The sequence below is a fragment of the Ranitomeya imitator genome, chromosome 7 (assembly GCF_032444005.1).
Source record: "Ranitomeya imitator isolate aRanImi1 chromosome 7, aRanImi1.pri, whole genome shotgun sequence".
Lineage (NCBI taxonomy): Eukaryota > Metazoa > Chordata > Amphibia > Anura > Dendrobatidae > Ranitomeya > Ranitomeya imitator.
In genome coordinates this window covers 205,315,894-205,337,215 of record NC_091288.1, presented here as the reverse complement: position 1 = coordinate 205,337,215, position 21,322 = coordinate 205,315,894, and the positions used below count along the sequence as shown (strand labels likewise).

Genomic DNA, 21,322 nt, shown 5'->3' with positions numbered 1-21,322 from the left:
GGAGCCATTTTTTTACTAGCTGCAGCAAGTCATATGCCTGAGACCTGACAGGTCGGGCCTCCACAAAGGACCACTGAAACATCCATTGTGCCCGTACATAAGAGTTAAGCCCCAGTCAGGCAAAGATCTCGCTTTCTAATTTCCCCTAGTTCTTGACATCCTCCCTGCTGAGGTCAAAGTAGGCCTTCTGGTCATCTACCATCATGAACAGGGCCACCACTTTAGCCCTCTGGGAAATCTGCAGGTTTTCCCGCTGAGCTGTGGGCTCAAACACAGTGAGGAAAGCTGCCATGTCGTCCTCAAAACACATCTTCCTCAGTGCTGACCGGACCTTGTCCCAGGCCTCAGAACGTATCGGGGTCTGTCGTCAGGGTGTCTCTCACAGGGCCGCAATTTGCTGCATTAGCAGGTTGTTCGTCTTCTGCTGGTACAACTCCAGTTGTTGCTGCTGACTGAGGACCAACTGCTTCAACAGCTCCTCCATTTTATCGGCCGGCCTCGGCTGCAGTGTGGCGGGTTTAATTACTGATATATACGGTAACTTGCTTTGGGTATGCATCAGTTTACACTACCATCATTCTCCGTATGTAGTGCAGCAGGGTTTACACAGTGTGATAGATAGTCAGGGACCACAGAAAGTTCAGCATAAAGTGTATGTATTCCAGAAGCTCACATAAACAGGAAAACTATATCCTCTGGGTCACAGCCAGGTCCTCAAAAACAGTCCGAGTTCCAAACCATTGCCATCGTTAATTTCACTGCCGTGTCAGCCGCTTTGAAGTCCCTGGCTCTGTGTTAGCTTCACACAGGCCTGGGTTGCACAGAGTCTCTTGATTTGAAGCTTGCAAAAACCAAAGTGACACAACCAAGAAAAATCTGAGAGTTTAAATGGGAATCATGGACATAGAGCCACTCCCAAAATTCAGAGTGGAGGGAGGGATTTGTCCCACTATCAAACCTACAAATCCTTCCAAAAATAAAAACCCATGTTAGATTTTCCTAACATCTAACTTGGTCAACTACTTTGACCAAATCCACACATTTACTTTGCCTTGTAATTCACAGACGTTTTGCTGTAAACACAATGCGCTCCAGCAGGTTTAATATGTCTCTATATGCATCCTGGTGGATACATAACAGCCCTCGTGTATGATCCCCCTCACTGCCTCACAAGAATACTACAGATATTGAGAATTATATCCAGTATATAGGCACTGAGAATTATGCCCGATATACAGGACAGGGGAAGTAGGGTTGGGTAGTGTATATGAACAGAATAACACAAATATTGAGGAAAGTACAGGAAAAGTGATACTGTGCAATGTGCATATACAGATACTTTACACTCAACACACAGGAAATGTAATGTATTTTTCGGACTATAAAACGCACTTTTTCCCAAAAAAAATTTGGGTGAAAATGTAGCTGCATCTTAAGGTTGGAATATACTTACAAATGCAGTGGCGGCAGCAGGAGTTGGGCAATTCTGCAGCGGTCCCTGTCTGGCATTTTGTGAAAGCCCGGAGGCCCCGCTCATCCATTGCTGAAATGCAGTGGCCTCCCGTAACGGACCAGGCGTATATCAAAGGAGGAACTGGTGGCAGTCCTCCCGGGCTGATAAGGTTCTATTTCACTGGGGTTGTGAAAGGGGCCTCTCAGCCTGTCAGGATTGTGGCCAAGTGTAGTGTCACGTCAGTGACTGCGTGGGTCACCTTCTCACTCCCCGTACCTCCCTGGGCCCATGTGGACAGGAGGCAGTCTGTGTAAAACTATGCCAAGCTGACCTTACCTGTCCCTAGGGGATGCGGAATGTCACGTTGGTACAAGTGGGGAGACCTTACCACGGGATCCCGCTGATGTAATATTGACGTCAGACAGGGTGACGAGGTGTGGCTCCTTCACGTTCCCTCACATAAACGTGTTTTATTTTTATGATTTTAGAATAGACCATACTGTGCTGTGTGTAATTATTAAAAAGAGACAGACAATTTCTCTAACATGACATTTATATCATAAGGAAATTACATAATATAGTGTGTACCCCAAAAATACAAAACTTCCAGACAAGGCAATCTTAATCTGATGAAAAATTAATAATGTTAGGGCACCCGAACTGTGAAGACAAATTAATGAAGGAAATAATATTGTCGTAATGTAGTACACTTAGCGGACCCGACTCCAGTGACCCCTGCTTCCATCACTAGGTGTTGCTGTACTGACGCTGAGGGCAGCACTGGTGATATTGGTGGTAGCGATCTCACAATCAAATGTCGGCTCAGATGCCACTCGAGTTAGTAGTAAAAGCGTCTATATTGAACATTCCACGTGAGTTTTCCTTCTGTCTGTGACTTTTACATTATTTTCACAGCTTTAAAATCCTGGGAAAATCTGCTGAGAAATCATCCTAAAGCCGTAATGGAGAAAGGAGAAAGCGATGTGCGGGGAGATGAGTGGCGGTGCAAAGAGGAAGTTCCTACAGGTAACCGTCCTGATGAGGAGTCACCACAAAATAAATAAGAACAGAGTCACATTCTCCTCATTCACCAGAATAGACAATTCTAGGCTAGATGTTTTATATTATGTGGGTTTTTTGGGGGGTTTTTTGTCCGTAGTGTCCCCAATTCAACGAAAATTCAGATTATACATGGCGCTGTGTGTTATTACTCGTCACATCTAATCTGACAAGTGCCCGCCCCCTATCAAAGTGTATCAAACTGTCTAACGCCTCCCCTCCGCAGTGTGTAACCCCTCCACTGCAGTGTAACCCCTCCTCCGCAGTGTGTAACCCCTCCCCTCCGCAGTGTGTAACCCCTCCTCCGCAGTGTGTAACCCCTCCACTGCAGTGTAACCCCTCCTCCGCAGTGTGTAACCCCTCCCCTCCGCAGTGTGTAACCCCTCCTCCGCAGTGTGTGAACCCTCCCCTGTTATATTATGTAGTGTTATTAGTGTATCTATTAACATTGATAGGAGCATTATCAAATCATTAAATTGGTTGATTAATGTTGCTATCAATTAAATAGTTATTACTATTTTGTGTCTGTACGGCGCAATGATTTTGATAGTGACACAATCAAAATAGCTTTGATAGTAAATTAACCCCTTAAGCCCCGAGGGTGGTTTGCACGTTAATGACCAGGCCAATTTTTACAATTCTGACCACTGTCCCTTTATGAGGTTATAACTCTGGAACGCTTCAACGGATCCCAATGATTCTGACATTGTTTGCTCGTGACATATTGTACTTCTTGATAGTGGTAAAATTTCTTTGATATTACCTGCGTTTATTTGTGAAAAAAAACGGAAATTTGACGAAAATTTTGAAGATTTCACAATTTTCCAACTTTGAATTTTTATGCAATTAAATCACAGAGATATGTCACACAAAATACTTAATAAGTAACATTTCCCACATGTCTACTTTACATCAGCACAATTTTGGAACCAAATTTTTTTTTGTTAGGGAGTTATAAGGGTTAAAAGTTGACCATCAATTTCGCATTTTTACAACACCATTTTTTTTTTTTTGACCACATCTTATTTGAAGTCATTTTTAGGGGTCTGTATGATAGAAAATACCCAAGTGTGACACAATTCTAAAAACTGCACCCCTCAAGGTGCTCAAAACCACATTCAAGAAGTTTATTAACCCTTCAGGTGTTTCACATGAATTTTTGGAATGTTTAATTAAAAATGAACATTTAACTTTTTTTCACAAAAAATTTACTTCAGCTCCAATTTGTTTTATTTTCCCAAGGGTAAGAGAAGAAATTGGACCCCAAAAGTTGTTGTACAATTTGTCCTGAGTACGCTGATACCCCATATGTGGGAGTAAATCACTGTTTGGGCGCATGGGAGAGCTCGGAAGGAAAGGAGCGCCTTTTGACTTTTCAATGCAAAATTGACAGGAACGCCATGTTGCGTTTGGAGAGCCACTGATGTGCCTAAACATTAAAACCCCCCACAAGTGACACCATTTTGGAAAGTAGACCCCCTAAGGAACTTATCTAGATTTGTTTTGAGCGCTTTGAGCCACCAAGGGCTTCACAGAAGTTTATAATGCAGAGCCGTAAAAATAAAACAAACATTTTTTCCCACAAAAATTTTTTTAGCCCCCAGTTTTGTATTTTCCCGAGGGTAAGAGGAGAAATTCGACCCTAAAAGTTGTTGTCCAATTTGTCCTGAGTACGCTGATACCCCATATGTGGGGGGGAACCACCGTTTGGGCGCATGGGAGGGCTCGGAAGGGAAGGAGTGCCATTTGGAATGCAGACTTAGATGGAATGGTCTGCAGGCGTCACATTGCGTTTGCAGAGCCCCTAATGTACCTAAACAGTAGAAACCCCCCACAAGTGACCCCATATTGGAAACTAGACCCCCCAAGGAACTTATCTAGATGTGTTGTGAGAACTTTGAGCCCCCAAGTGTTTCACTACAGTTTATAACGCAGAGCCGTGAAAATAAAAAATCCTTTTTTTTCCCACAAAAATTATTTTTTAGCCCCTAGTTTTGTATTTTCCCAAGGGTAACAGGAGAAATTGGACCCCAAAAGTTGTTGTCCTATTTGTCCTGAGTACGCTGATACCCCATATGTTGGGGTAAACCCCTGTTTGGGCACACGGGAGAGCTCGGAGAGGAAGGAGCACTGTTTTACGTTTTCAGCTCAGAATTGGCTGGAATTGAGATCGGACGCCATGTCGCGTTTGGAGAGCCCCTGATGTGCCCAAACAGTGGAAACCCCCCAATTATAACTGAAACCCTAATCCAAACACACCCCTATCCCTAATCCCAACAGTAACCCTAACCACACCTTTAACCCTAACACAACCCTAACCCTAATCCCAACCCTATTCCCAACTGTAAATGTAATCTAAACCCTAACTTTAGCCCCAACCCTAACTGTAGCCTTAACCCTAGCCCCAAACCTAGCCCTAACCCTAACCCTAGCTCCAATGGGAAAATGGAAATAAATACATTTTTTAAAATTTTTCCCTAACTAAGGGGGTGATGAAGGGGTGCTTGATTTACTTTTATAGCGGGTTTTTTAGCGGATTTTTATGATTGGCAGCCGTCACACACTGAAAGACGCTTTTATTGCAAAAAATACTTTTTGCGTTACCACATTTTGAGAGCTATAATTTTTCCATATTTTGGTCCACAGAGTCCATGTGAGGTCTTGTTTTTTGCGGGAAGAGTTGACGTTTTTATTGGTAACATTTTCGGGCACGTGACATTTTTTGATCGCTTTTTATTCCGATTTTTGTGAGGCAGAATGACCAAAAACTAGCTATTCATGAATTTCTTTTGGGGGAGGCGTTTATACCGTTCCGCGTTTGGTAAAATGGATTAAAAAGTTTTATTCTTCGGGTCAGTACGATTACAGCGATACCTCATTTTTATCATTTTTTTTATGTTTTGGCGCTTTTATACGATAAAAACTTTTATAGAAAAAATAATTATTTTTGCATCGCTTTATTCTCAGGACTATAACTTTTTTTATTTTTTTTGCTGATGATGCTGTATGGCGGCTAGTTTTTGTGGGACAAGATGACGTTTTCAGCGGTACCATGGTTATTTATATCTGTCTTTTTGATCGCGTGTTATTCCACTTTTTGTTCGGCGGAATGATAATAAAGCATTGTTTTTTGCCTCTTTTTTTTTTTTTTTTCTTACAGTGTTTACTAAAGGGGTTAACTAGTGGGCCAGTTTTATAGGTGGGGTCGTTACGGACGCGGCGATACTAAATATGTGTACTTCTATTGTTTTTTTTTTTTATTTAGACAAAGAAATGTATTTATGGGAATAATATATATATATTTTTTTCATTATTTAGGAATATATTTTTTTTTTTTTACACATTTGGAAAAAAAATGTTGAACTTTTTTACTTTGTCCCAGGAAGGGACATCACAGATCGGTGATCTGACAGTTTGCACAGCACTCTGTCAGATCACCGATCTGTCTCAGAGCACTGCAGGCTTACCAAGCGCCTGCTCTAAGCAGGCACTTGGTAAGCCACCTCCCTCCCTGCAGGACCCGGATGCCGCGGCCATATTGGATCCGGGCCTGCTACAGGGAGGGAGGTAGGGAGACCCTCGCAGCAACGCGATCACATGCTCAGGGAAGCCCACAGGGAGCCCCCTCCCTGCGCGATGCTTCCCTGTACCGCCGGCACATCGCGATCATGTTTGATCGCGGTGTGCCGGGGGTTAATGTGCTGGGAGCGGTCCGTGCCGGATGTCACCTGCGATAGGCAGCTGACACCCGGCCGCGATCAATCGCGCCCCCCCGTGAGTGCGGCCGATCGCGTACGACGTACTATCCTGTCGGTGGTCATAGGGGCCCACCCCACCTCGACGGGATAGTACGTCTAATGTCAGAAAGGGGTTAAGGGCACAAGAATTTAAAGTTGGAAAATTGCAAAATTTTCTAACATTTCGCCAAATTTCCTATTTTTTTCACAAATAAATGCAAGTCATATCGAAGAAATTCTACCACTATCATGAAATACAATATGTTATGAGAAAACAATCTCTCTCAGAATCGCTAGGATCTGTTGAAGCGTTCCAGAGCTATTACCTCATAAAGTGAAAAAAAATGGCCTGGTGAGGAAAATGAAAACAGACTTCGGGATGAAGGGGTTAAATATGTATTTATATAATTGTCTAAGAGGTACTTCCGTCTGTCTGTCCCGGATATACATTGGTCGCGGTCTCTGTCTATCATGAAATCCAAGTCGCTGATTGGTCGTGGCAAAATGCCCACGACCAATCACCGACAAGCACAGTCCGACGGCAACATGGCCGCTCCTTCCTCCCTGCAGTCAGTGCCCGCTCCATACTCCCCTCCAGTCAGCGCTCACACAGGGGTAATGGCAGCGCTAATGGACCGTGTTATGCCGCAGTGTAACGCACTCCATTAACGCTGCTATTAACCCTGTGTGACCAACTTTTTTACAATTGATGCTGCCTATGCAGCCTCAATAATAAAATAATCTAATGTTAAAAATAATAAAAAATAAAAAATCATCATATACTCACCTTCCGGCGCCTTTCCCCCTCCTCGCAACGGTCCGGTAACCACTCCATGCATTGCAATCTCGCGAGATGATGACGTAGCGGTCTCGCGAGCTGCGCAATGTACTACGTGGGCTGCGCAGTGTACTACGTGGGCTGCGCAATATACTACGTTGACTGCGCAATATACTACGTGGGCTGCACAATATACAACGTGGGCTGTGCAATATACAACGTGGGCTGCGCAATATACTACGTGGGTTGCACAATATACTAAGTGGGCTGCGCAATGTACTACGTGGGCTGCGCAATGTACTGCGTGAGCTGCGCAATGTACTGCGTGGGCTGTGCAATGTACTGCGTGGGCTGCGCAATATACAACGTGGGCTGCGCAATGTACAACGTGGGCTGCGCAATGTACAACGTGGGCTGCGCAATATACTACGTGGGCTGTGCTATACACTACGCATACATATTCTAGAATACCCGATGCGTTAGAATCGGGCCACCATCTAGTGTATTTATAGGTATATAATTTTTTTATTATTATTTTTATACCTTTTTAAAAAAATTTCTCTTAGCCCCTCTATGGGACTTTATAAACCCTGATCACTGTTATAATACATTGTAATGCATCACAACTTCAGTTATACACTGACCCAAGCACCATAGACCTTGCTCTTACCATGGTCTTTGGAGCTTGCTGTAGCCTGATCACCCAGATGTCATCATGATGGCCCCAGTCACATCTTTTTGTGTTGTAAATGCTGCAATCAGTATCAATAGCAGCATTTAGGGGGTTAAAGTGAAAGGAGCGGCGCAGGCACCGCTCCTTGCACTTACTTCTGGGTCTCGGTTTTATGTAGAACATTGCTACATACCTTAATAGAACATTGCTGTATACCTTACAATCTATATGGAATTTTATACTTTTACTTTTTTTGTACATTTTTAAGTTTCAGATGTAAATTAATGTAATTTTTATGTTTATTTTGTTCTTGGCAGATGATTGGACCAACAGCTCTGCAGGACATCTGATATCTTCGTATTTTAAAGCAGAAGATGATGGCTTCAAACAAGAAACATATGAAGAGCATAGCAACATCTCAGATATACCCTCATCCCTTCATATCAAAGAACTATCACCTGACCCTTCTAAAGTACTATCTCCTAATTCATCACAGACTTTTAAGCAAAATAAAAGAGAGCCCACAAGAAAGAAGACAATTTCATGCTCAGAATGTGAGAAATGTTTTACAAATAAAAGGAATCTTGCTACACATAGAAAAATTCACACAGGAGAGAAGCTATTTTCATGTTCAGAATGTGGCAAATATTTTACTAAGAAATCTCATCTTGTTACCCATGAGATTGTTCACACCGGAGAGAAGCCATTTTCATGTTCAGAATGTGGCAAATGTTTTTCTTACAAGTCAGTTCTTGTTAGCCATGAGAGACGTCACACTGGAGAGAAGCCATATTCATGTTCAGAATGTGGCAAATTTTTCACAGATAAATCATCTCTTGTTACACATCAAAGAATTCATACAGGAGAGAAGCCATTTTCATGTTCAGAATGTGGGAAATGTTTTAGTGATAAATCTCATCTTATTATCCATGAGATTGTTCACACCGGAGTGAAACCATTTTCATGTTCAGAATGTGGCAAAAGTTTTTCTTACAAATCAGTTCTTGTTAAGCATGAGAGACTTCACACCGGAGAGAAGCCATATTCATGTTCAGAATGTGGGAAATGTTTCACAGGTAAATCATCTCTTGTTACACATCAAAGAATTCATACAGGAGAAAAGCCATTTTCATGTTCAGAATGTGGGAAATGTTTTAGTGATAAATCTCATCTTATTAGCCATGAGATTGTTCACACCGGAGAGAAACCATTTTCATGTTCAGAATGTGGCAAATGTTTTACTAAGAAATCTCATCTTATTAGCCATGACATTGTTCACACCGGAGAGAAGCCATTTTCATGTTCAGAATGTGGCAAATGTTTTACTAAGAAATCTCTTCTTATTAGACATGAGAGATGTCACACCGGAGAGAAGCCATATTCATGTTCAGAATGTGGGAAATGTTTTTCTTACAAATCCGATCTTGTTGACCATGAGAGACGTCACACCGGTGAGAAGCCATTTTCATGTTCAGAATGTGGCAAATGTTTTACTAAGAAATCTCGTCTTATTAGCCATGTGAGACGTCACACTGGAGAGAAGCCATTTTCATGTTCAGAATGTGGGAAATGTTTTACTGAGAAATCTCATCTTGTTACCCATGAGATTGTTCACACCGGAGAGAAGCCATTTTCATGTTCAGAATGTGGCAAATGTTTTTCTTACAAATCAGTTCTTGTTAAGCATGAGAGAAGTCACACCGGAGAGAAGCCATATTCATGTTCAGAATGTGGGAAATGTTTTTCTGACAAATCAGTTCTTGTTGACCATGAGAGACGTCACTCCGGAGAGAAGCCATTTTCATGTTCAGAATGTGGGAAATGTTTTGCTAGCAAATCTCATCTTATTAGCCATGAGAGACGTCACACCGGAGAGAATCCATTTTCATGTTCAGAATGTGGGAAATGTTTTACTAGGAAATCTCATCTTGTTACCCATGAGATTGTTCACACCGGAGAGAAGCCATTTTCATGTTCAGAATGTGGCAAATGTTTTTCTTACAAATCAGTTCTTGTTAAGCATGAGAGACGTCACACTGGAGAGAAGCCATATTCATGTTCAGAATGTGGCAAATGTTTTTCTTACAAATCAGTTCTTGTTGACCATGAGAGAAGTCACACCGGAGAGAAGCCATTTTCATGTTCAGAATGTGGGAAATGTTTTTCTTACAAATCAGTTCTTGTTAAGCATGAGAGATGTCACACCGGAGAGAAGCCATTTTCATGTTCAGAATGTGGGAAATGTTTTACTAAAAAATCACATCTTGTTAGCCATCAGAGAACTCATAGTCGGTAGAAGCCATTTTAATCCCTTCATGACCAAGCCCAAATATGACATGAATCACGTTATTGTGGTCAAAACATTTTTTTCAATATATTAGTTTTCGCAGAATGTTTTTTTTCATTCACATCATACTTTATTAACTTTGGGTGTGGTGGGTTTCCCCTGGTTATATCCTCAAGGTAACTGTACCATTTGTATACCTATGTCCATTTAACCCTTTTCCTACGTCAAACGGGATAGTACGTCTGACGTCAGATGTCCCGCTTTGAGGTGGGTTATGGCTGTGAGCCCACCTCACAGCCGAAACATGTCAGCTGTTTTCAACAGCTGACATGTGCCCGCAATAGGCACGGACTGAATCGCGATCCGCCCGCACCTATTAACTAGTTAAAAGTCGCTTTCAAACTCTGACAGCGGTATTTAACAAGCGCTCCCGGCCATCGGGTCGGAAATATGCGCACTGTGATCCCCCCCGTCACGTGATCGAGGGTCAGCAGTGCATCGGCATGACAGCCAAAGGTCTCCTGAAGACTTCTATGGTTGTTAATGTCAGATTGCTATGAGCGCCGTCCTGTGGACGGCGCTCATAGCAATGCTGTAATTCGGCTACATAGAGGTGATCTGAAAATTGCCTCTATGTAGCAGTGGTGATCGAGTTGGGGCAGCTTCTAGCCTCCCAGGGAGGCTATTGAAGCATGCCAAGAGTAAAAAAAAAAAAGTGTTTAAAAATATGAAAAAAAAAAACCCCCGAAAGTTCAAATCACCCCTCTTTCGCCCCATTCAAAATAAAACGTTGAAAATAAAATCAAATACACACATATTCGGTATCGCTGCGTTCATAATCACCCGATCAAAAAATGTATATGCACAAAAGTGGTATCATTAAATAGTTAGCTCTGCGCGCAAAAAATAAGCCCTCCCCCAACCCCAGATCACGAAAAATGGTGACGCTAGAGGTATTGGCAAATTGTGCCCTTTTTTTTTTTTTTTACAAACTTTGGATTTTTTTTTCACCACTTAGATAAAAAAGAACCTTGACATGTTTGGTGTCTATGAAATCGTAATGACCTGGAGAATCATAATGGCAGGTTAGTTTTAGCATTTAGTGAACCTAGCAAAAAAGCCAAACAAAAAACCAGTGTGGGATTGCATGTTTTTTGCAATGTTTTTTGCAATTTCACCGCACTTGTAATTTTTTTTCCCATTGTCAAGTACATGACATACTAAAACCAGTAGTCTTGTTTAAAAGTACAACTCGTCCCGCAAAAAATAAGCCCTCACATGGCCATATTGATTGAAAAATAAAAAAGTTATGGCTCTAGGAAGGAGGTGAGGGAAAAAGAAAACGCAAACCCGAAAAAAGCTCCGGTCATGAAGGGGTTTTGTGCACTATTTTTATGGTTGATAGTATTATAACACATCACATTGATATGAGTATATGGATTTAAGTATAAGGTGTATTTTTTTGTGCGGCTGGAAGCACATCCTCACACACCCCACACATTGATTGCAACTTTCCCTAAGGCCGGTTTCACACGTCAGTGGCTCCGGTACGTGAGGTGACAGCTTCCTCACGTACCGGAGCCACTGACACACGTAGACACATTAAAATCAATGCATCTGTGCAGATGTCATTGATTTTTTGCGGACCGTGTCTCCGTGTGTCAAACACGGAGACATGTCAGTGTTCGTGGGAGCGCACGGATTACACGGACCCATTAAAGTCAATGGGTCCGTGTAAAACACGTACCGCACACGGGCGTTGTCCCTGTGCAGTCCGTGTGCCGTGCAGGAGAAAGCGCTACATTAAGCGCTGTCCCCCCCCACTGGTGTTGAAGCCGCGATTCATATCTTCCCTGCAGCAGCGTTTGCTGTAGAGAAGATATGAATAATCGTGTGTAAAATCAATATCCAGGTCATGGCTGTGAGTAAAGTTTTTTCTTCTCTGGTGTAATACTATGTTTCTGCTTTATGGCCCTAATATGCAAGATAATATTTGGTGTATTTTTGTTATTAACCCCTTAACGACTGGGGGTATTTTTGATTTTGCATTTTCATTTTTTGCTCCCCTTCTTCAGAGCCTTAACTTTTTTATATTTTGAGTGAAAATGGCCAAACCAGTGGTTTTACTAGTGGTCGTGTACTAGAAAATGGGGAAAAAAAATTCCAACTGCGGTTAAATTGCAAAAAAAGTGCAATCCCAGACTTGTTTTTTGTTTTGCTTTTTTACTAAGTTCACTAAATGCTAAAACTGACCTGCTATTATAATTCTCCAGGTCATTACGAGCTCATAGACGCCAAGCATATCTAGGTTCTTTTTTATCTAAGTGGTGAAACAAATTTCCAAAGTTTTGTAAAAAAAATAAATAAAAAAAGGCCATTTTGCGAGACCCGTAGCGTCTCCATTTTTCGGGGTCTAGGACGTTTTTTATACCATTTTTATGTAAATCTGAACTTTTGATCACCCGTTATTGCATTTTATTGCAGTGTTTCAGCTACGAAAAAGCTTAATTTTGGCTTTTTGTTTTTTTTTAATTCTTTTTATATATTGATAAATTGGGTGATTTATGAACACGGTGATACCAAATATGTGTATATTTGAATTGTTTTATTTTTGCCTGATGCAGCGGTCATGTGACTGTCACGTCATATGGGGTTGTACATACCAAGTGCAGAGGAGGGGCTGAAAAAAGGCAGAGAGTTCAATCCATGTGGGGGCATATGAAAGTGGACAGCAAGTGAGTACAGATGAGAAGAAAGAGGAAAAAGAAAGAAAGAGAAAGGAGAATGTGTGTGTCATGTAGAAGAAAAATGATACTACCAAAATAAATGGAAATTAGTATACTGTATAATATCAACGTGAAAAATTATTTTAAAATCCAAAATGTTGGCCTACTGAAATGTATGTTCAGTAAATGCGTTTAATATTTGGTTGCGGCTCCTTTGGCATCAATTACTGCATCAATGCGGCGTGGCATGGAGGCGATCAAACTGTGGCGTTGCTGAGGTTTTATGGAAGCCCAGGTTGCTTTGATAGCAGCCTTCAGCTCATCTGCATTGTTGGGTCTGGTGTCTCTCATCTTCCTCTTGACAATACTCCATAGATTCTCTATGGGGTTAAGGTCAGGCGAGTTTGCTGCCAATCAAGCACAGTGATACTGTTGTTTGTAAACCAGGTATTGGTACTTTTGGCGGTGTGGACAGGGACCAAGTCCTGCTGGAAAATGAAATTTCCATCTCCAAAAAGCTTGTCGGCAGAGGGAAGCATGAAGTGCTCTAAAATTTCCTGGTAGACGGCTGCGCTGACTTTGGTTTTGATAAAACATAGTGGACCTACACCAGCAGATGACATGGCTCCCCAAACCATCACTGATTGTGGAGACTTCACACTAGACTTTCAGCAGCTTGGATTGTGGCCTCTCCACTCTTCCTCCAGACTCTGGGATCTTGATTTCCAAATGAAATGCAAAATTTACTTTAATCTGAAAACAACACCTTGGACCACTGAAGAACAGTGCAGTTGTTTTTCTCTTTGGCCCAGGTAAGACGCTTCTGGCGTTGTCTATTGGTCATGAGTGGCTTGACGCAAGGAATGCGACTCTTGTAGCCCATGTGCTGGATACCTCTGTGTGTGGTGGCTCTTGCAGCAAAGACTCCAGCAGCAGTCCACTCCTTGTGAAGCTCCCCAAAATTTTTGAATGACTTTTTCTTAACAATCCTTTCCAGGCTGCAGTTATCCCGGTTGCTTGTGCACCTTTTTCTACCACACTTTTTCCTTCCACTCAACTTGCCATTAATATGTTTGGATACAGCACTCTGTGAACAGCCAGCTTTTTTTAGCAATGACCTTTTGTGGTTTACCGTCCTTGTAGAGTGTGTCAATGACTGCCTTCTGGACATCTGTCAAATCAGCAGTCTTCCACATGATTGTGGGGCTACTGAAACAGACTAACGGACCTTTTTAAACGCTTAGGAAGCCTTTGTGGGTGTTTTTTGTTAATTATTATATTTTACTGGGATAATGATTTTTGATTTTCTTTGGCTGTAAAGCTAGTTTCACAATTGCGTCTATGTGCGCAGCGTAGAATCCACAAACGCATGCTAATGCAGCGTTTTTTATCTGTGCATGATGGCAAAAAATGCAGCGTACACATGGGTTCCCATAGACCAGTGGTTCTCAACCTTTCTAATGCCGTGACCCCGCAATACAGTTCCTCATGTTGCGGTGACCCCCAACCCAAAAAATAATTTTGGTGGCTACTTTAAAACTGTAATTTTATTAGTTATGATTCGGAATGTAAATATCTGATATGCATTATGTATAGAGGTAATACAGAGATCACTGGTGACATTATACACAGGACCTCTATATAGTATACAGTGTATAGTGTCAGTGTATAGGTAACACTGACTCACCAGTGACGTCTCTAGGTGAAGTCCTTCATCTTTCATCCAGCACAGACCGCCATCATTCCTTCCAGCCAGGACTCGTTTCTGCAGGAAATAACACAGTTATCTAGAGCTCCGCTTGCAGAACACATTACTTAATTTTTCACAACTTCTACATTACACCACATGAAGATAAAAAGGCGATATAGTGTCACTCTGCACAGTAACAGGACCGCCCCCCCCATTTAAAACAGTATACTCAAAAAAATAAAATAAATACATCACTGCAGTAATAATATCCCTTAATTATCCCCTATTATGCCTATGGTAACACTATTCCCCACCCTGGCCCCGTTTATCTCATTCCTGGCTCCAGCCATATGTTCTCGCATCCTGCCCTCATGAGTATCCATTCTACTCCATATGATCTCCCCATCCTGCCCCACCAGCCTCCATCGTATCCGTCCTGCCCCATGATCCAATCCTGCCCCGTGTCTCCAATCATGCCCCGTATCTACATTCTGCCCATGCCTCAAGTCCTGCCCCCAGTGTGTCCAGCATATTACCCCCATGTTGTCCAGCAATCTGCCCCAGTGTGTCCAGCATATTACCCCCAGAGTCCAGCATTGCCCCAGTGTGTCCAGCATATTACCCCCAGTGTGTCCAGCAATCTGCCCCAGTGTCCAGCATTGCCCCAGTGTGTCCAGAAGTCTGCCCCAGGGTCTCCAGCATTGCCTCAATGTGTCCAGAAATCTGCCAAAGGGTCTCCAGTATTGCCCCAGTGTGTCCAGCAATCTGCCCCATAGTCTCCTGTATTGCCCCAGTGTGTCCAGCAATCTGCCCCATGGTCTCCAGTATTGCCCCAGTGTGTCCAGCATTCTGCCCCATGGTCTCCTGTATTGCCCCAGTGTGTCCAGCAATCTGCCCCATGGTCTCCTGTATTGCCCCAGTGTGTCCAGCATTCTGCCCCATGGTCTCCAGTATTGCCCCAGTGTGTCCAGCAATCTGCCCCATAGTCTCCTGTATTGCCCCAGTGTGTCCAGCAATCTGCCCCATGGTCTCCTGTATTGCCCCAGTGTGTCCAGCATTCTGCCACATGGTCTCCTGTATTGCCCCAGTGTGTCCAGCAATCTGCCCCATGGTCTCCAGTATTGCCCCAGTGTGTCCAGCATTCTGCCCCATGGTCTCCAGTATTGCCCCAGTGTGTCCAGCAATCTGCCCCATAGTAGTCTCCTGTATTGCCCCAGTGTGTCCAGCAATCTGCCCCATGGTCTCCTGTATTGCCCCAGTGTGTCCAGCATTCTGCCCCATGGTCTCCAGTATTGCCCCAGTGTGTCCAGCAATCTGCCCCATAGTCTCCTGTATTGCCCCAGTGTGTCCAGCAATCTGCCCCATGGTCTCCTGTATTGCCCCAAATTGGTGGTATATAGTGTTCTTTAAGGTTTAACACATAATTATGCATATAACTGACCTTTATGAAAGTTGTAATCCTTCAAAAAACAAAAACTATTCTGCCTACTCCTAAAATATGATCAGGCTCAATGTGCCAAGAAAAGGTTCTATTAACAATCCTGTGTTTAAGTATCAAACAAAGACGTGGGAGACCTATCTCTATGGATAATTAAATAGTCCCCTATCAAATATACACGCCAATTGCTTTACCTAGTACCCAGTAGTAATATGAGAGGATGGGGCAGAGTATAAAGGATCAATAATTACCTAAGAAGAAGTATACCGGAAGAAGCAGGCGGTGAAACGCGCGTCGGGGTGAGGGGACGCCAGGACCATACACACCTTAGGTAATTATTGATCCTGAATGTACCTTCCGTGCCTCAGACTACAGTGAGGATGCTACTAGATTGTGCCTCTGATCACATGTGAGGACATTATTACAATATGCCTGCCATGCCTCAGACAAAGCACCACAGAAAGTAAAGCAGAAAGTTGATCATTGTATTTTAAGTTACTACTTGTAGGGAATCATTACTGTATATACAGGAGATGTGGTGGGTACAAACTTCATTTAAAGACCTGTGTGGTCCTGTACTGTACAGTGATATGAAAAGGTTTTTGTTCCCCCTTCCTTCCTAATTTTTTACTCTTTTAAGTAATCACAAAATTCAATTTTGAAATGAAGGTCTTTATTATTAATGGGATAAAAAATATTGGCTCTGCGTGAAAATGATTGCCCCCTACTTTACGTTTTAACTGTGGTGTGTCACATGTTTGAAAAGCTTAGTTCATCAAACCTCACTGAGCTCGAGCTGTTTGCCAAGGAAGAATGGGCAAGAATTTCAGTCTCTCGATGTACAAAACTGATAGAGACAAACCCCAAGCGAATTGCAGCTGTAATCGCAGCAAAAGGTGGCGCAACAAAGTATTAAGTTAAAGGGGCCGAATAATATTGCATGCCCCACTTTTCAGTTTTTGAATTTCCACAAAAATTTAAAATAACCAATAAATTTCGTTCAACTTCACAATTGTGTTCCACTTGTTGTTGATTCTTCACCAAAAATTTACATTTAGTATCTTTATGTTTGAAGCATGATATGTGGGAAAAGGTTGAAAAGTTCCAGGGAGCCGAATACTTTCCCAAGGCACTGAACCTGCCAGGGGTCCATACATTCTGATATCATCACTAATATACACCTGACAGGGACCCACAGGGCTGCCACTAGGAATTTCGGGGCCCCATACTGGCAAAATTTTTGGGGTCCCAATGAGACTCCACCCAGGCTCCACCCCACCCCCGCCTCCACACCTCAATCTGTCCACAGTCCCACTACTTTCTCTTGGAAAAACTACACCTCTCACATCCTGCCCCCTGTGTCTCACATTCTTCCCCCGCGTCTCACATTCTGCCCCGCGTCTCACATTCTGCCCCGCGTCTCACATTCTGCCCCGTGTCTCACATTCTGCCCCTGTGTCTCACATTCTGCCCCGTGTCTCACATTCTGCCCCCTGTGTCTCATATTCTGCATTCTGCCCCGTGTCTCACATTCTGCCCCCTTTGTCTCATATTTTGCCCCGTCTCACATTTTACCCCGTCTCACTTTCTACCCCATGTCTCATATTCTTCCCCCCTGTGTCTCACATTCTGCCCCCCTGTGTCTCACATTCTGCCCCCCCTGTGTCTCACATTCTGCCCCCGCATCTCACATCCTGCCCCGTGTCACATTCTGCCCGTGTCTCACATTCTTCCCCCGTGTCTCCATCCTGCCCCGTGTCTCACATCCTGCCCCCTGTGTCTCACATTCTGCTCCCCGTGTCTCCATCCTGCCCCGAGTCTCACATCCTGCCCCCCAGTGTATCACATTCTGCCCCCTGTGTCTCACATTCTGCCCCCTGTGTCTCACATTCTGCCCCCTGTGTTGTTTCCATTCCTGCCTCCTGTGTTTCCATTCTTGCCCCCTGTATCTCCATCAAGCCCTCGTGTCTCCCATCCTGCCCCTGTGTCTCCATTCTGCCCCGGGCTTGCCGCATTCAGTAAAAATAAAAAAACACCTTTCTCCTTACCTGGCCGCGCTCCAGAGCCGACGTCCATCCCAGGCATTTCAGCGTGGACTCGCCGGCGAATGACAATGACGTCATATTCCGGCGACGTGCGCGCTGACGTCAGCTGCCAGCCTCCAATTGTCTGGCGGCTTTAACTACTGCAAAGCAATAGAGTAACTGAACCTGCGTCTTGGACGCAGGTTCAGTTACTGTACAGTCAGATGCCTGCTGCTGGGGCCCGATGGGCACTAATATATACCTGACAGGGGCCCATACATTCTGTATCATCACTAATATACACCTGACAGGAGCCCATACATTCTGTATCATCACTAATATATACCTGACAGGGGCCCATACATTCTGTATCATCACTAATATATACCTGACAGGAGCCCGTACATTCTGTATCATCACTAATATATACCTGACAGGGGCCCATACATTCTGTATCATCACTAATATATACCTGACAGGGGCCCATACATTCTGTATCATCACTAATATATACCTGACAGGGGCCCATACATTCTGTATCATCACTAATATATACCTGACAGGGGCCCATACATTCTGATATCACTAATATATACCTGACAGGGGCCCATACATTCTGATATTATCACTAATATATACCTGACAGGAGCCCATACATTCTGATATCACTAATATATACCTGACAGGAGCCCATACATTCTGATATCATCACTAATATATACCTGACAGGAGCCCATACATTCTATCATCACAAATATATACCTGACAGGAGCCCATACATTCTGATATCACTAATATATACCTGACAGGGGCCCATACATTCTGATATCATCACTAATATATACCTGACAGGAGCCCATACATTCTGATACCATCACTAATATATACCTGACAGGAGCCCATACATTCTGATATCACTAATATATACCTGACAAGGGCCCGTACATTCTGATATCATCACTAATATATACCTGACAGGGGCCCATACATTCTGATATCATTACTAATATATAGCTGACAGGAGCCCATACATTCTGATATCATCACTAATATATACCTGACAGGGGCCCATACATTCTGATATCACTAATATATACCTGACAAGGGCCCGTACATTCTGATATCATCACTAATATATACCTGACAGGGGCCCATACATTCTGATATCATTACTAATATATAGCTGACAGGAGCCCATACATTCTGATATCACTAATATATACCTGACAGGAGCCCATACATTCTGATATCACTAATATATACCTGACAGGGGCCCATACATTCTGATATCACTAATATATACCTGACAGGAGCCCATACATTCTGTATCATCACTAATATATACCTGACAGGAGCCCATACATTCTGATATCACTAATATATACCTGACAGGAGCCCATACATTCTGATACCATCACTAATATATACCTGACAGGAGCCCATACATTCTGATATCATCACTAATATATACCTGACAGGAGCCCATACATTCTGATATCATCACTAATATATACCTGACCGGGGCCCATACATTCTGATACCATCACTAATATATACATGACAGGGGCCCATACATTCTGATACCATCACTAATATATACCTGACAGGAGCCCATACATTCTGATATCATCACTAATATATACCTGACCGGGGCCCATACATTCTGATACCATCACTAATATATACATGACAGGGGCCCATACATTCTGATATCATCACTAATATATACCTGACAGGAGCCCATACAATCTGATATCATCACTAATATATACCTGACCGGGGCCCATACATTCTGATACCATCACTAATATATACATGACAGGGGCCCATACATTCTGATATCATCACTACTATCTATATACCTGACAGGAGCCCATACATTCTGATATCATCACTAATATATACCTGACAGGGGCCCATACATTCTGATATCATCACTACTATATACCTGACGGGGGCCCGTACATTCTGATATCATCACTACTATATACCTGACGGGGGCCCGTACATTCTGATATCATCACTAATATATACCAGACGGGGGCCCATACATTCTGATATCATCACTAATATATACCTGACAGGGGCCCATACATTCTGATATCATCACTAATATATACCAGACGGGGGCCCATACATTCTGATATCATCACTAATATATACCTGACGGGGGCCCATACATTCTGATATCATCACTAATATATACCTGACGGGGGCCCATACATTCTGATATCATCACTAATATATACCTGACAGGGGCCCATACATTCTGATATCATCACTAATACAGTGACAGAGGCTTCAGATCTACAAATGGAAGTGATATGTGAAGAAGGCTGAAGAACGGACGCTGATTTCTCGGTAATGAAGGAAGACGGGCCACATAAAGCTTGACAAATGGCCCATGCCATATACACACAAACCACACAGAAGAATGTCTTCACTTACAATCAGCAGCTGGAATATCCAGGGTCTCAACGCCTCAACCTTTGGATCTAAAACAAAGGACCCTGATTTTATACAAAGTATGAAAAATATAGACATTCAGATCCTCCTGGAAACATGGACCAGAGCCGAAAACGAATCCCTGGTGCCTATTGGATACAAGGAATTCTCGGTCCATGCCCAGAAAAATAAAAACATCAAACAGGGCCGGGGCTCAGGAGGAGTAGCGATCTGGTATAAAGAGGAGCTCCACCAGTACATCAAACCGGTGAAGAAAGGAGGCAGCCACATATGGATCAGAATCAGCAGCTCCATCCTTACCTGTCAGTCTGATGTCCACCTCTGTGCCACCTATATACCACCGCCAGAGTCCCCCTACTTCAATCCAGACTGCTTCGAGATCTTACAAAGATAAGCCGCCCATTATCAGGCCCTGGGCAAAGTTCTCATCTTTGGAGACCTCAATGCAAGAACAGGGAGAGAGAGAGACTTCCTGACCACGGATGGAAACATCTACATACTTGGAGCAAAGAATGTCAGCCAAGACCCTGTACACACTGAGAGAAACAGCTATGACAGTACAGTCAACAAAAGTGGCAGAAAGCTCCTGAACGTATGTAAAAGTTTAGGACTTCATATCCTTAATGGACGAAGCAAGGGTGACTCCTTAGGAAGGTATACACTAAACTCCCATGTAGGGAGGAGTGTAGTTGATTACGCCATTACAGACCTGAACCTGGCAGATGTCAGCGCCTTCATAGTCACCCCACAAACGCACCTGTCAGACCACAGCCAACTTCTTCTGTACATGAAATCTACAGAGAAACCATCCACTCAGAAGCCACAGCAGAGCGGCCTCTTCACCCGGCCTCCATCCTATAAATGGTCCAAAATGTCGGCACTAAAACATAAAGAAGCTTCCAGCAGACCTGAAATACAGCAGATGCTCCACCACTTCTACAACCTCGAGTACATGCCAAACCCAGAGGGAGTGAGCCAAGCAGCAAAGGAC

General features: G+C 43.2%; 1 protein-coding gene across 1 annotated transcript in view; it reads left to right on the top strand.

Moving 5' to 3' along the window:
- Positions 1-21,322, top strand: part of LOC138645308 (zinc finger protein 665-like) — a 171,669-nt gene that overhangs the window by 5,743 nt on the left and 144,604 nt on the right. The window contains exons 2-3 of the mRNA XM_069734505.1: positions 2,369-2,479; positions 8,018-9,973. Of these exons, the coding sequence (XP_069590606.1) occupies positions 2,416-2,479; positions 8,018-9,973 (2,020 nt within the window). The 5' untranslated portion in view covers positions 2,369-2,415. The remainder of the gene's footprint in view (positions 1-2,368; positions 2,480-8,017; positions 9,974-21,322) is intronic.